At 40.4% G+C, this 14,267-nt stretch overlaps 1 protein-coding gene and 1 long non-coding RNA gene across 2 annotated transcripts in view; one reads left to right on the top strand and one right to left on the bottom strand.

Annotated features, from left to right (window-relative positions):
- Window positions 1-661: 661 nt before the first annotated feature.
- On the top strand, window positions 662-12,600 carry LOC310714415. The gene is made up of 2 exons (XR_014529725.1): window positions 662-4,677; window positions 4,930-12,600. It is a non-coding gene; the product is annotated as an uncharacterized lncRNA (long non-coding RNA).
- LPCAT1 (lysophosphatidylcholine acyltransferase 1) overlaps window positions 9,777-14,267 on the bottom strand; it is a 48,641-nt gene continuing 44,150 nt past the window's right edge. Inside the window, exon 14 of the mRNA XM_083519428.1 lies at window positions 9,777-14,090. Within this exon, the coding sequence (XP_083375554.1) occupies window positions 13,924-14,090 (167 nt within the window). The 3' untranslated portion in view covers window positions 9,777-13,923. The remainder of the gene's footprint in view (window positions 14,091-14,267) is intronic.

Here is a 14,267-nt window from a genome sequence, read left to right as displayed (position 1 = left end):
TTCCCACTTGGCTATCTCCATCTGTTTAGTTTATATGCAAAGGAAGACTTAAGTGTGTAGTGCCACCAGCAAGTTGAAATACTGCTGCTTCTGTTGAAATGAAGACAGGCATCCACAATCCCAATATTCTGGCACCTGTTTTATGGAAGCGTAATGATTTTCCTGTGCACCCCATGTCATCTAAATAAAGTATATTCCTATATAAGTTGGTCACATGGTTATTGCAGTGTTGCTTTTCTGTCCTAATTGTGCAAAACTGCACTGCTCTTCAAATGGCACGCAGTGCTATTGCCATGGTAAAAGCGATCCAGGGAACATTCCGGTGGCTGTTGCAGGAATGGACATTGCAGTTTTCTGAACAGTTTTAGGCAGTGCTTTTTCCCCCTAGGGAGACACAGGGGTACGCATACCCCTAAACATTTTGTGAATCTTTGTACTTTTGTCCATTTACTGTCTTTATTTTTTCCAATTTGAACTGGTGATCTTGAGTCAAAATGAGAGTACCCCTAAACATTTTTTAAAGAAAAAGGCATTGGTTTTAGGGTGTTCGTGGATGAAGAAATGTTTTTGGCAGCTTAGAACCATCTTTGTGTTCACTTGCAAGAACTCATGCCTAGTTTTGTACAAATGAATCTATATAAACTGATCATTTCTCCTCCAAGAAGTACCCCCTCCCCTATTTAGCAGTTTCTGCTGCAAATCTGGACAGGGTGCATGTGCACTAAAATAAACCAGCAGGTTGTGTTGTGATCTTGAGATCAGAAACATACGTCTTCACGAATTAACTTGTGTCTCCCTTTCCCCTTTTATCGCTGATGTGGAACAATGAGAGTACTACCAAATGTATAATAGCACCCCAGACATAGGGTGGTAGGCCACTAAATTTTACTCAAAGTAGACCCATTTAAATTAATAAACACAACTAAGTTAGGCCCATTAATGTCAACTAAGCGATATTCAGAATAGACCAATAGACTACTACCCATTTTCTCATTTTTTGTGTGGCCCACTTAAAAAGACATTCCACTACAACATAAAAGATACTAATGAAAGCCAAATACTTTGCTTGTCCCGTTCTTTTAATTTGTCTCCCGATTAAAAATTCAGCTTACAGAAAGCCAGTCGGGGGACGGGGGGGGGGGGGGGGAACGGGACAAAACCCAACCAGGCAAAATGAGCAGTGATTCTATAGTGCACAGACAAAATCTTGAAATAAGACACTTTCCTAATGTTTAAAAACAAACACCAGATTTATTTTAAGGAAATCAGCATGTCTCATAACGGTAAACCATTAAAAGCCATTATTATTTTGTTCCTTGGCTTGGTTCAGTTTATAGCACTTTACAATCAGTAACGAAGACACAGAATTCCACTCACTTGACGGTTACAAAAAAATAGATTGCTCAAAGTGAGGTATTTCCTTTAGGAAATTGGTGAATAGTACTGATATCAGATACAGTCAGACTATATAAACTTGAGACATTGTACAAAAAAGTAACATTCTTTGAAAGATGATTTCAGTAGACAATGAAATGAAACATTTCAGCACTGATAAATGCTTCCACTCCAATCCAGTGCAATGGCTACATGACATCATTGTGTTGATGTAACAGCTGATATACTGTCCTCCTCGAAAGCATTTATTTGCTGACGTAACAAGTGACTGTAGATCCAGCTAGGCAAAGTATATTCTTGTTTGAACTATGGTTAATCCCATTTATTTTATCATGGAAACAATTGCCTTTGTACATGTACACAACAGAAACTCAAGTGGAAAAGGTACTTCTGTATCAGAAATGTTGGTTCCAGGATTCTTAGCTTAAATCAGTACAATACATCATGCGTAATACGCAAAGATACAGCATTAGAAAACTGCCCCCCGAGTTATTTTATCTCACTTAAACACAGAAAAACTTGATTCTGTAGCACTGATTGCCATGGAATGTATATCGCTGATTTTAAGTAAAGTAAAGGTAAAGGTACCCCTGACCGTTAGGTCCAGTCGTGGACGACTCTGGGGTTGCGGCGCTCATCTCGCTCTATAGGCCGATGAGCCGGCATTTGTCTGCAGACAGCTTCCGGGTCATGTGGCCAGCATGACTAAGCCGCTTCTGGCAAACCAGAGCAGCGCACAGAAACACCGTTTACCTTCCCGCCATAGCGGTACCTATTTATCTACTTGCACTTTGACATGCTTTCGAACTGCTAGGTTGACAGGAGCTGGGACCGAGCAACGGGAGCTCACCCCATCACTGGGATTCGAAGCGCCGACATTCTGATGGGCAAGCCCAAGAGGATCAGTGGTTTAGACCACAGCGCGGATTTAATTGCCACTAAAGTCAAACGCATTAATTTCCTCATCAAATAGCACAAATAGGATAAAGGTATTGTCATATCAGCAAAGGTTATTGGTCCAATTAGAGTCCCGTTCCCCCCCCCCCACCTTTAGGTAGTGGTCCACATTGGATATCACAGTAGCAAAGCAGCCTCCAAACTGACCTGTTCAAGAGACTAGTATTTTTTCTCCAAACTTAATTATGTTAAAAATAATAATATCACAAATGTAGCAATGCTAGACAATATATATAAACAGGACACTATAGTTTGATTTTGTATTCACAATAATTTTAAAAGGTTTAAAAACATCAAATAATGGTTCAATGTTTTGAAGCCCCCCCTCAAAATAATTTTTGTCCATAATGGCTATGCAGATATCAGGAGATACAAAAAGATATAGAAAATGACCCCACTGCAACAATCTTGGAGATAGTTTAATAAACTGCTGTAACTTTTAAGTTATAAAGTACTTCATACAAAGCTAGTAGATGTGTAGGACCACAAATGTAGTTACCTTGGCCCTTAAATTATGAATTTCAGAGCTTGTTTAAGAGGAGCTAGTTACATATTAAAGTTCTAAGGTATAACAATTATTACTTTAAAATGCTTTTTCTCCCCTAAAAATAATCATAGAAAAAACAGTAGTCGATGTAAACAGAACACAAAAACGTTTCACCAGCTACAGCAATCTGACATCTTAAATGTATCCTATTACTTGTGAAATCTTATCTATACAAGAATATTTGTTCTCCCATTTTTTTAATTAGAAAGTTCAAACTTAATGCTGGCTTATTTATACTTCTGCTCTTCACGAAGTGTACAGATTGATTTTCACAGTATAAGGTGAGATATGTGGAAAATATATATATTAAGAGCTTTCAAGATTTTTACTCTTACACTTTCATCACCCGAAAGACATTTTTCATGTTTGATAGGAATTAAAAATATACATGTCACTTTTTGAAATGACTTGTAAAGTCAGTTATTTTGTTTTCTAGCAGTTTGTCAGCATGGACATTGTTTGATTCAGTTTTGGTCCCAGTTCTACATTAGATGCTTTTAGAAAAACAAAATTATGGCTGTGACTTAAATTTATAACTTGTTCCCTATGCACAGAAGACTCCCACCCTAACTAATATCGTATCACAAACTCTAAATTTCAAAAGCAATTTGTCAGACGGCACGAGGCGGGTAGAAACTGCTGCCTAAGAAACACGAGTCCAGAGGCCACTGGATACATGTGGAACTAGTAATGAGATTATTTGTATCCTGAACAGTTTCTAAACATCACTTGAGTCCTTTAACCTTTATAGGCTTAAAGATGAGGCCCCATATTTTTATTTTAGCAGAGGTATTTTCCTCCTCATTTTCAGCAACAGTAAAACTGAGAACACAGATGCCTACAGAAAAGGAGGTAGACTTGGAATAAAAGCAGTGTCTGAGAAAAGAGATTCAAGATGGATGCTCCCACAGCCGTTTTACAACCCAGAATATGAGCTCAGGATTCCCCATCACTCTCTAGACTTGGCCCTTGGCCTCAGTGCTGCAATGTGATATTAGAGCCATTAAAGTCAAATAGTCGAGACACTTGGGAAGCTTATAGTGGCTTGCTGGTGCCAAAAGCACTGCTGAACTTCATTACCGAATTTTGAAAAGAAAGGTTAGAGAGGGATGACCAGAGACCATGCCGTAGCCACTTCAAAAATGCACTGTGCATGCTGCTAAAATATCAGTTTATGCACTAAGCCAAAGTATTAAAATGTTCCCCACTTCTCTGAATTTTCGAGAGGCGGCAAGGGTATCCTTGTGACGGAATTCTACACAACCTTTCCTCCAGAAATTTCTATCTGATAAAGACTTATAAAGACTACAGATGATCCATCATGAAAAGTTTCATGCGGGGGTGGTTCATAAGTTCATGTGACCAGGAGGAGCAAAAAATGCCGCACTTCAAGAAAACTTCACCATGTAAAAAGCTTGATGTCAAACCCTTACAAGAGGAGAAAGCTGCTGGACTAAGTATATTTGAAACTCTTAACTAGGAGGCGGGATAGCTTGTTCAGAACACGCATTGGTGCTGATCTATGATAATTCCACTATGGTTCGAATTAATCTTGCATAGACTATTATTGTTCACACCAGAAGTAGTAGTTATTCAGGGGGGCAGAATGTGTAAAAGCCATACAGGTCAGTAGGGGCCTGTAAGAGGTCCATGATGAGGTCCATAATATTTAGATGTCAGCACCCAAAAGAGGTGTAAATGAAGAAGACATCAATAAAAGGGTTGCAATGAGCTCAGCGGACAGAAAACCTATATTTACATTTCTTTTAAGTACAGTGGTGCCTCGCAAGACGAAAAGAATTCGTTCCGCGAGTCTTTTCGTCTTGCCATGTTTTTCGTCTTGCAAAGCACGGTCCGTTGCAACTGCGCCTCTTCAAGCAGCTTTAAAAAAAAGCGCAAGACGTTTTCGTCTTGCGAAGCAAGCCCATAGGGAAATTCGTCTAGCGAAGCAACGCAAAACCGAAAAACCCTTTCGTCTAGCGAGTTTTTCGTCTTGCGTGGCATTCGTCTTGTGGGGCACCACTGTACAGAAATATTTTTTTAAAAAACCAATTGAGTTCTTTAGCATGGGAAACATTTCTATTTTTGAACCAGAAACTGCAAGTTCAAAATAGAAGCCAACAGATATTTAAAAAGTTTTATCCTTGCTAATTTGTTTTTAAAGGAAGGAATCAATTTCCTGCAGATTTTATTGATTGACACTGATGAGAAATCACAATGAGAGTCAATGCCTATCAGCTTTGATTGTCTGAAAAGCAACTAGCTTCTAAATCAGAGAGCAAAAGTCAAATCCAAATTTGAAATTCATCCTCGACTGGTTTTGCCCTTTTAGAAATGTTGAGAAACTATTACTTCTCCCTGTTCTGAAGTTCTGAAGTTTGTCGTCACAAACTGCCACTGACACACTTTTATCTGAACATTTATTGCCTTAAGCTGCAAGGCTCTAATTAAATAGCAGGAAGGCAAGAGCAGTGGAAGCAGTTTAATCCTTCCATTTTGTGAGATAATCTTCCCTAAATTTGTTTACCTCAATTGGTTTGATAATGTTCTTAGCAAGAGGCTCGAGTGGGGAAGCATCTGATAATGGATGTCATCTGAAAACCAAAGTGTTCTTACAACAACTATGTTTAATACAGAGAAGTAAAATAGATATTGTCATGTTTTATTAAAAAATGTTGATGCAACATATTTTGCCTTATCCATCTAATTATTCGCCCCTATCGATTTTTCCCCAATCTGAAATAGAAGAATATGTGAGGCACACTGAGATTCCTTTGACAAAGCACACTGGTGATTTCATCAATAAAATCACAGAAAGTTAGGCCTCAAGCTAATTTTGCAGACAGCTGTATTGCACAATTTTACCTTAACTTCCCATATTTGAATGCCTCTGACTCCAGATACAGTGAGTCTTCTGTGCTACTACAAAGCAAAGTAGTAATTTATTAGGACTTCCCTTTGATCATGGGGGAAACATAACAGATGAAGAAGTGGTCATATTGTACACTTGTTATATGGGCTTTTAAAAAAAATTAAATAAATGATGCTATGCAAACATGATCAGTTGTGTCTCAGTTACCATTTCACTATAGCTTTGCACGGAAAGGAGTGTTTTTAAATGTCATCCACACTTGGAAGCTCTTCTGATGCCTCAAAAGGAGCCAATGAATTCTATTCCACTGTTAAACTTGTACCTGCCAAGCTTGGACAGATTAGGACTGCATGACTCCACACAACCTAAACAAAGCTCCAGCTATCTAAGTTTGTGCCCTTTTAAAACAGAAAGCCAAAAACGAAGTTGCAATTAGCACTATGCACATTGGTTCACAAGCTCAGCCCTCCTCCTGGCTCAGGCAAGAGAACTTTTGCCATGCTTACTTTTGTTTCTACAAATGCTGGCTTGTTGTTATGCTTGAACTGGGAATTGTGGTTTAAAGCCAAGTTAACTTCAAACCATGCTTTATGATGCTAGCTGGCTTACTGTAACTTATCCAGAGTTTCCTTTAAACCATGGCTCTTGGGTCATACATAATGGTGCACCAGAACACTGAAAGCAGAAGTAGAAGTTCTCCCAGCCGAGGAAGAGGAAGAGGAAAGGAGAGTGTGTAAGCTTGAGACTTTGCTTAGGCTCGCCCAGGCTCATGCACAAAGTGCTAGACCATGGTTTAAGCATCGCAAGCAAACCTGCTAAATATGTACAGCAGACCCTTGACACACAAAATATTCCAACTTGTAACTTCCCTGCAAAATGCCTTTTTTACCATGTCAGCCCCTCACTGTTTAACCCAAAGGCTCTTTCTCTGAGCTCTGCTTAATTTTAGCCAGAGCTTACCAGGCATCAGCTTTGAGAGCTTTTGTTCAAAGACAGACATTTGAAGGAATACAGTGATAAAGTGTGTTGTTGAAGAATGGAACTGGCAGCTTATTACAGAGTTTTAAACTATGAGCTGGACCTCCGAAAAAACATTGCAGGATGGAATGTTCCTTTTCAGGGTTTCTGCCACCGACACCCTTTCCTAAACTCCATCCCAACCACCCCACTTTTCTGTTCCACCACAAATGCAGAGCATTCTGTAGACAGGAAGGATGCTATATCCTACTTTAGGTTCCTGTTGCTTTTATTCCTGCAACCCTCCCATCTTCTGCTTGGATGGTGCTAATTTGGCTACCTAAGGATCGGCACTTCAGAGAATCACCCCCCACTCTCAGGGTAGCTGGAATTCTGAGGGTTCCCCCCCCCTAAAATCTGAAGCTTGTTGCTTTCAGGAGGCAGTCTAACAGTGTTAGAAACTGAGATATGGAGCTCAATGGCACCATAAACCTAGGTTATGGGTGCAACAGCGGAATGTCTAGGTGCACTTTATAGTAACAAGAATACAAAGCTGAAAATGAATGAACTGCAACTAAAATATTATGTTCATTTTTCACATGGTCTAGTCCTTCCCCTGCCCACCTTCCTGATATTCTTAAGAAAGTCTCTTCTCCAGTTTTCAGAGAGTAGCTGGAAATGGGGAGGCAGAAAAAGGTCTTCCTTTCATTCCTCTCTGCAGTTTTAATCTGAAATCTCAGGTGCGTGCGCCCACAGCTCAGAAACTGCTCGCGCTAATGAAATTCCCTGTTGCAAAATGCGCCTTGGACAATGGGAGTCTCAAGCACTGCAATCTAATCCTTCAAATTCAAGAAGTGGGATCTAATGCAACTCACTTGACCCAAATTCACATGAAACACATTGGCTGAGATCGTACAAAGATAAATTTACGCAAATGGTTACACATGCTGTCATATTCCTATATAAATTTGGCAAAGTGGGAGAGACGGGAGAATAGGCATCATTCCAGGGCTAATAGCATAGGGAACCTATTGAAAATAGCCTTCGTCTGCCTTTTTCCTAATCCCATCTTACCCACCTAATTTTCAGATAAAAGATACTACACATTCCAGACTCTATATGGAATTTACCTGTGAAACTTCTAAAGGCATTCCATGAGGAGGATTACAGGGTTGTTTTGTTTTTGTTCTTTACAGCACCTACTTCTCCACATGCCTTGCAAGACCTGGAGATTGCTGAGGTTAAAGCAATTCTTCAGAAGAGGATCAATAGCGAAACGAAACAAAACAAAACAAAAAAACACCTAACTCGATAACACAACAGCTCCTGGTGTTACTCTATGTAAAAACCTTTATGCTTCTGAAAGTTATGAAAAAAATATCCCCACATTAAAATTCATTTAAATGACAGTAGGCAGTATAAAAATGCTGTTGACACTTAACTTACTGAAGTAGGACTCTATATTATGGTCATTATCCCACAAACAAGCTGAAATGTATCGAAAGCTGTTCCCACTAACAGCAGCTGGACTGAAGTGATCATAACAGCTCTTAACGACAACAAAAGTGTCCTTGATTCTTTGGTCCCAATTTTGCAATACACCACCCCACCAGCTTCAATAGGGCCATTTGCACAATGTTCAGGCTTCGTATAGGCTCTGTTATCTCTACCCACAATGAATACGAAAATTAGTCTCTGAATAGAGCAGGCATGTAAATAAACCAGAAGTTTGATCTCTCTTCAGAATGAAATTAATCTTTTAAAAATACGACGACGATGTCTCTATTCTTCATGGTATTGCCATCGAGAGAAGAAAAGTATCTGCTCTAGTCATTCACAGGCAAAGGGGCATTCTCCCATAGCATTTCATATGGTGCATGTTGTGTATTAGTCAGAAATTACACGGCACAATGGGAGCTTTCACACCGCTAGTGTTTACTTTTAGCATTGTTCAATCACTGCTTTTCTACATGCAGCATTGCCCCTAGGTTCCTACACTTTAAGGGGTAGAACAGTTAGCTCAATTGGTTAGAGCATGGTGCTGATAACACCAAGGTCGCAGGTTCGATCCCCGTATGGGACAGTTGCATATTCCTGTATTTCAGGGGGTTGGACTAGATGATCCTAAGGGTCCCTTCCACCTCTAGAATTCTACGGTTCTATGTGTGTACCCTGCTATGTTCTGTCCACAACTGTGAACATCACAACAGCCTTCTGAGTGGAGTTGTAACAATGGACCTAAACACACAATTTACAAATGCATTAAAATGCTTGAAAGTAAAAGACTGCACCAAAATAAAAGAGTACAAAACGACGACCCATGTTGCTAAAATAGCACCAACTGGAAAAGTAACACTGAAGGTGTCCCCACGTGATGTCAAATCTACAGCTCTTGAAATGGATGGAAGAGTAGCATTGTGTTTCAATCTTGTAACTGCTCTGAGATTTATGGAGGAAGGGCGGTATACAAATTTAATAAAATACGATGGTATTCTAAGGCTAGAGATTGCTCTCCTGTTTTGTTCCTTCCCCTCCAAAAGTTGGGATTTTGTGAGCTCCGAAAAGGGAAATGGAATAAGTACAGAAAAGGCAGCACGACCATTTTAATGGCAGGTGCCTGATAAAAAGCGAGTGGACAAAAAGGGGCAACTCTAGAGTTAACCCTAGTCTGGAAGCACCCAGAGTGGGGGATGAGGAAATATGTGGCAGCTGGATGCGCAGTCAAGCATATGAAAGGCAAGATCAGAGAGTGAGAAGCTTTGTGGGAAATAAGACGGATCAATGAAAAGCCAGGAGATTCTTCCATGACCTGAGAAGATCACAGGTTGGGAAACAGTTCCATCTGGTGGGGAACAGTAGGAGCAAGAACTTCGTAGAAGCAGGCACCTCTAACAATCCTGTTTGCTCCGACCTTTGTTGAAGCAGGATGTTTTCCTTAGAGCTCCCATTCATTTACTCTCCTCAGGATTATAATTCATTGGTTTCTTCCTTTCTTCATTATCTTGTCTCTTTATTTCCTCCCCAGCTACCTGTGGCATTCTTTCTATCTTTTCTGGTGCAGTTTAGGTTTTTCTCTCACACAGTTTCTTTCTCCCCTCATCCCTGTTGCAGCTGAATACTTCTCCGGCAATCCTGTCTTTGCTGCAAAATGCAACTTTCTCCCCTTCCCCTGTGGGGGAGAGGAAAAAAGTATGATTTTCAAGCAAAGACAGAGCTCAGGAGAACTCCTGCATTGCCTTTGCTTGCTAAACAATTCTTTCTTCCTCCCCCTGTTTGTCACTTCCATAATCCCTGCATAAGAATTTTGACAAGTGGGCAGGACACTGTCAATTACGTGACATCATAATGATGCGTGACTGACAGGTGAGAAGTCCTACCCAACTGCTAATGTTGGCTCAGAACAAATAAGGTTCCTCACCCATTCAATATTCATTTGCTGCCAAAGAAGGATGGCTAGTCCTGGATGACTTTGCTAGATTTCAAGTTCCAGAACCAGTGGGTCGCTTACAATAAGTTATGGATGCAATCTCTGGCCTCCACCTAAGACTGTATCCAAACACTGTTTTTCTTAGTGCCCATAGATTTCAGGAAACATAGCTGCACATCCCCATTCACTGCAATCACAGGAAGTACCTGTAGTTTTCATTTGACCAGAATCATCTTCAATACTGGGCCCTTCCTTTCTACTTGGCTACAGCACTTCAGACCTCCGCACAGAGTATGGTTGCCCTGGTGGCTCACCTCTGCTTCCAGGGCAATCTCCTTATCGGCTGTACCACTCTGACTTGGGCCCTTTGAGACATGGCTTTGACTCCTCCTTGGGTAGAGACCCAGGGATTCCTTGTAAACCTAGGCAAGAATCACCTGTCTCTGATTGGACAGTTGGTCCATCTTGGAATGCTTCTTGAAACCTCCACAGGTATGATGTTGCTCTCTCTAGACTACATTTTGAAGATCAAGGTTCTGGCCTCTTTCAAAAAGGCAGGTGTAATGTTCTTGGAAGAAGTCCTTGACCTCTGAATGCCCGTGGCTCAAATCACAGTCTGGGCCAAACATCACCACTACCGCTTTCAATTAGCACTTCTCTTGTTCCAGTGGGCAACAGCCTATAGCAGACACGATCCTGTGCACATTTCCTTGCTGTCTTCTGCTGGCCATGTGTTGGATGGACCCTGGATTCAAAAGTACAGGTCTCCCTGCCAGGAGTGGCAATTACGTTGGATGCAAGCCTTCAGTGATAGGGTGTGCAATGCTAGGATTAGTATGTTCAAGTCCACTGGTCGTTGGTGAAAGCGACAATGTGCATCAATTTGCTATCCAGTGCTTTGTGCCCTGCCTTCACCAAGCAGACTTTTCAACCCTAAGGACTTTTCCTGCTGGAAAGCCAGAAAAAAAATTCTGCACTCTCAGACAACATAATTGACATTTGAATAAATGAGATGTAAAAGGAAGCTCACACATTTGAAACTAGACCTGTATAATTTTGGCATGCATGTGTGTTTGCAATGGCAAAGGAAATTAAATGGTGGACTGCTTTGTAGCAAAAGAAAGCTGATTCACTTCCCTGTAGTTTGATGTAGTTTTAGGAGTCCAGAAAGCAGGCAGTACTGCAGTGAGGAGAAGCAAGCAAAAATCCCCCACTTCTTTGCTCAGCCAGTGTGGTGTAGTGGTAGTGGTTAAGAGCGGTAGTCTTGTAATCTGGTGAACTGGGTTCGATTCCTCGCACCTCCACATGCAGCTGCTGGGTGACCTTGGGCTAGTCACACTTCTCTGAAGTCTCTCAGCCTCACTCACCTCACAAGAGTGTTTGTTGTGGGGGAGGAAGGGAAAGGAGATTGTTAGCCGCTTTGAGACTCCTTAGGGTAGTGATAAAGCGGGATAGCAAATCCAAACTCTTCTTCTCTTCTTCTTCAGATAGGGCACAATGCCATTCAGGTTAACTTTTGATCAGGTTTCAATGCTCTGTTAACTTGAGGCTACTTTGATGCAGACCAAGGATTCTGCCATTTTCTGATAACAAAACAAGTTTGCAAACTGGATTGTGGGAGCTGTCTACTTCTCTGAAGTTCCGCTCCTGTCTTTGTTCCCAAGATGGAGCCATAGCCCAACCAATGACCGTTCTCAGGCCATGGAGAATCACCGTTCAGATGAATACCATTTACTGACATAATGGCAATTCTCACTGAAACTATGTGTGCAACTTCTTGATTTGAGGAGGGGAAAATTATCTTCCAAACCTATAGCAACCTAAATAGTTGCTCAAAATTATGTGATCCCAACAGCATTTTGGAAGCAAGCAGATTCATAGGTAAAACGCCTCCATGTGCCTTTGTCCTCTTCTTTTCGATCTCTGTATACATTAAAAGGGGGTTAGAAAGCTGATGTAATACAGTAATTTATACCATTTATTTTTTTTAATGTCCAGTTTTTAACTGTAGAAAAACTGTGGACTGTAGGAGAACACATTTTAGAACAATGAGGTTTTGTGACCATTTGAGGCAATACATTGATTTGAAAAGCGTCTTGCAATGAAAAAGTCACTAAGGCAGGGATAGTAAAAAAAATGGAGTCAGATGTTACCAAGCGTTCTTTCTGAAAATGTGTACAACCAAATCTTATGATATCTGTGGGTGATTATGAGGGACTATTTTATTATTATTTATTAAATTTGTATACTTCCCTGTGCCCACAGGCCTAAGGGCAATTCACAAGAACTGATGGCTTTCTGGTGTTAAAAATGGTTTATTTTATGCCTGTTCAGTCTCCATTATGCATTGTGTTGTTTCTGTGCAAAAAGCCAAATCCATTGAAGCTGTTTAAAATATACCTTGTTTAATTATCCCCTGCTAGAAAACCCTAAGTGAAATACAACAGAAAAGGCAGGAATGTGGCCAGGGCTGTGTGTGTTCTGTGTTCATACCCAATAATTAAATAAATTTGAATTTAGGGCAGTATTCAGCATCCTGAGAATTTTAGCTTTCATTTTTTAAAAAATGAACATTTCTGGCCCTTAAGATGTGAAGATAAAAGTGAAAGTATCTGGGCTATGAAATCTCAGCAGCTTTTTATAATAGGAATAATATGACTTTCCAGAGGTCAGGGGCAATTTGTACCCCACCATTCTTCCAAGGAACTCAAGGGTTCCTTCCGGTCCATTTCATTCTCACAACAACCTTATGAGGCAGGGTGTGGCTGAGAGTGTGACTGGCCCTAGGTAAACTGGTGAGCTTTGTGACTGAGCCAGGATTCAAACTCAGGTCTTCCTGGCGCTAGGCTAACACTCTCAAGTACTACATCACACTGGGCCTCAGTCTCTCTCAAACCCGCCTCATTTATTTACTTGTTTTGGTCATTGCCCACATTCAGGAAAAGCAGAACTATATATAATGTGGAAGATTATCTAGTTTATATAAACCTCGGAATTCAGTTTTCTTTGAATTTATGTTACTTGGTACAGATGTTTTCATGCTTTTAGCACAGAATGCACACAACCCAGGGAACAACCGCACCCTTCCAATTTTTAATACTACCATGAACTGAATGGCAAAAAAGTCCTCTTACAAGAAAAATAATTTTAAAAATTCCTTAGTTAAAAATATTTTTGCATACTTTTCTTCCTTTAACTGTTTGCTGAAATGAAAACAAAAGGGCTAAATTGAGCTAGCCTTGTTCAGAAGACCAGTGACCACAGTCAGCAGTAAATAGTTGTGTCTTCACATGAAGAAGGAAAGCGGAACTTGAACCCAAACAATTCCCTAAACAGGAATAACACTAAATCACCGAAGTGCACTTAACACCATAGGAGCTACAGTATTCTTTACACATGCACACTTTGTAGGACACTTTGTACATGGAACTAAACAATGGAATATAAATATGCAAGCATCTTCTTTTTAAGTACACAAATTAAAAGTTCATTTACATTCTTTACTTTCCAAGATGCTGATGGAAAAAACCAAGATCTTCCAAACAGGAAGTCTGAAGATGCTCATTAATGCAGCAAAATCTTCTCTCTCTCTCTCTATCTCTCACAAACACACACACACACACACACACACACACACACACACACACACACTTTCCTCTCTGTCTTACACACCCCTCACATACTTCAGATTACATAGTTGTGTGACTATGACGAGCCCAAGACAGGACACGCTCCTCTCACCAGAAGAGGACGCTGGAATTGTTAACATTAATTCAGTTTCTTCTGCAGGTGATTTCTTCTGTCTTCAGTAGTTTCTGGGCTGAAGTCTGTACAGAAACCGTTAGGAGCAGGGCAGCTATCAGTCTCCATTTGATCGGGATATAAATACTCCTCAGCAAAGTTTGGATACACTTCGGCAAACTTGTGGAAATCCTCTAGAAATTAATAAAAGCAAGCATACATTTTAAGCGTTTAAAATTGACATTTTACTTACAAAATCAAGAAAGACTGCAAGACAATAAAAGTACTAAGTAGATTGCTAGTTACTAAGTCTCCCATGCCAAACTTTAAGAGCATTTTCCAAAGGGTTGGACCCAATTAAATTATATTTA

Source organism: Podarcis liolepis (genome assembly GCF_965112155.1).
Source record: "Podarcis liolepis genome assembly, chromosome: 8".
Classification (NCBI taxonomy): domain Eukaryota; kingdom Metazoa; phylum Chordata; class Lepidosauria; order Squamata; family Lacertidae; genus Podarcis; species Podarcis liolepis.
This window is presented reverse-complemented; position numbering and strand designations above follow the sequence as displayed.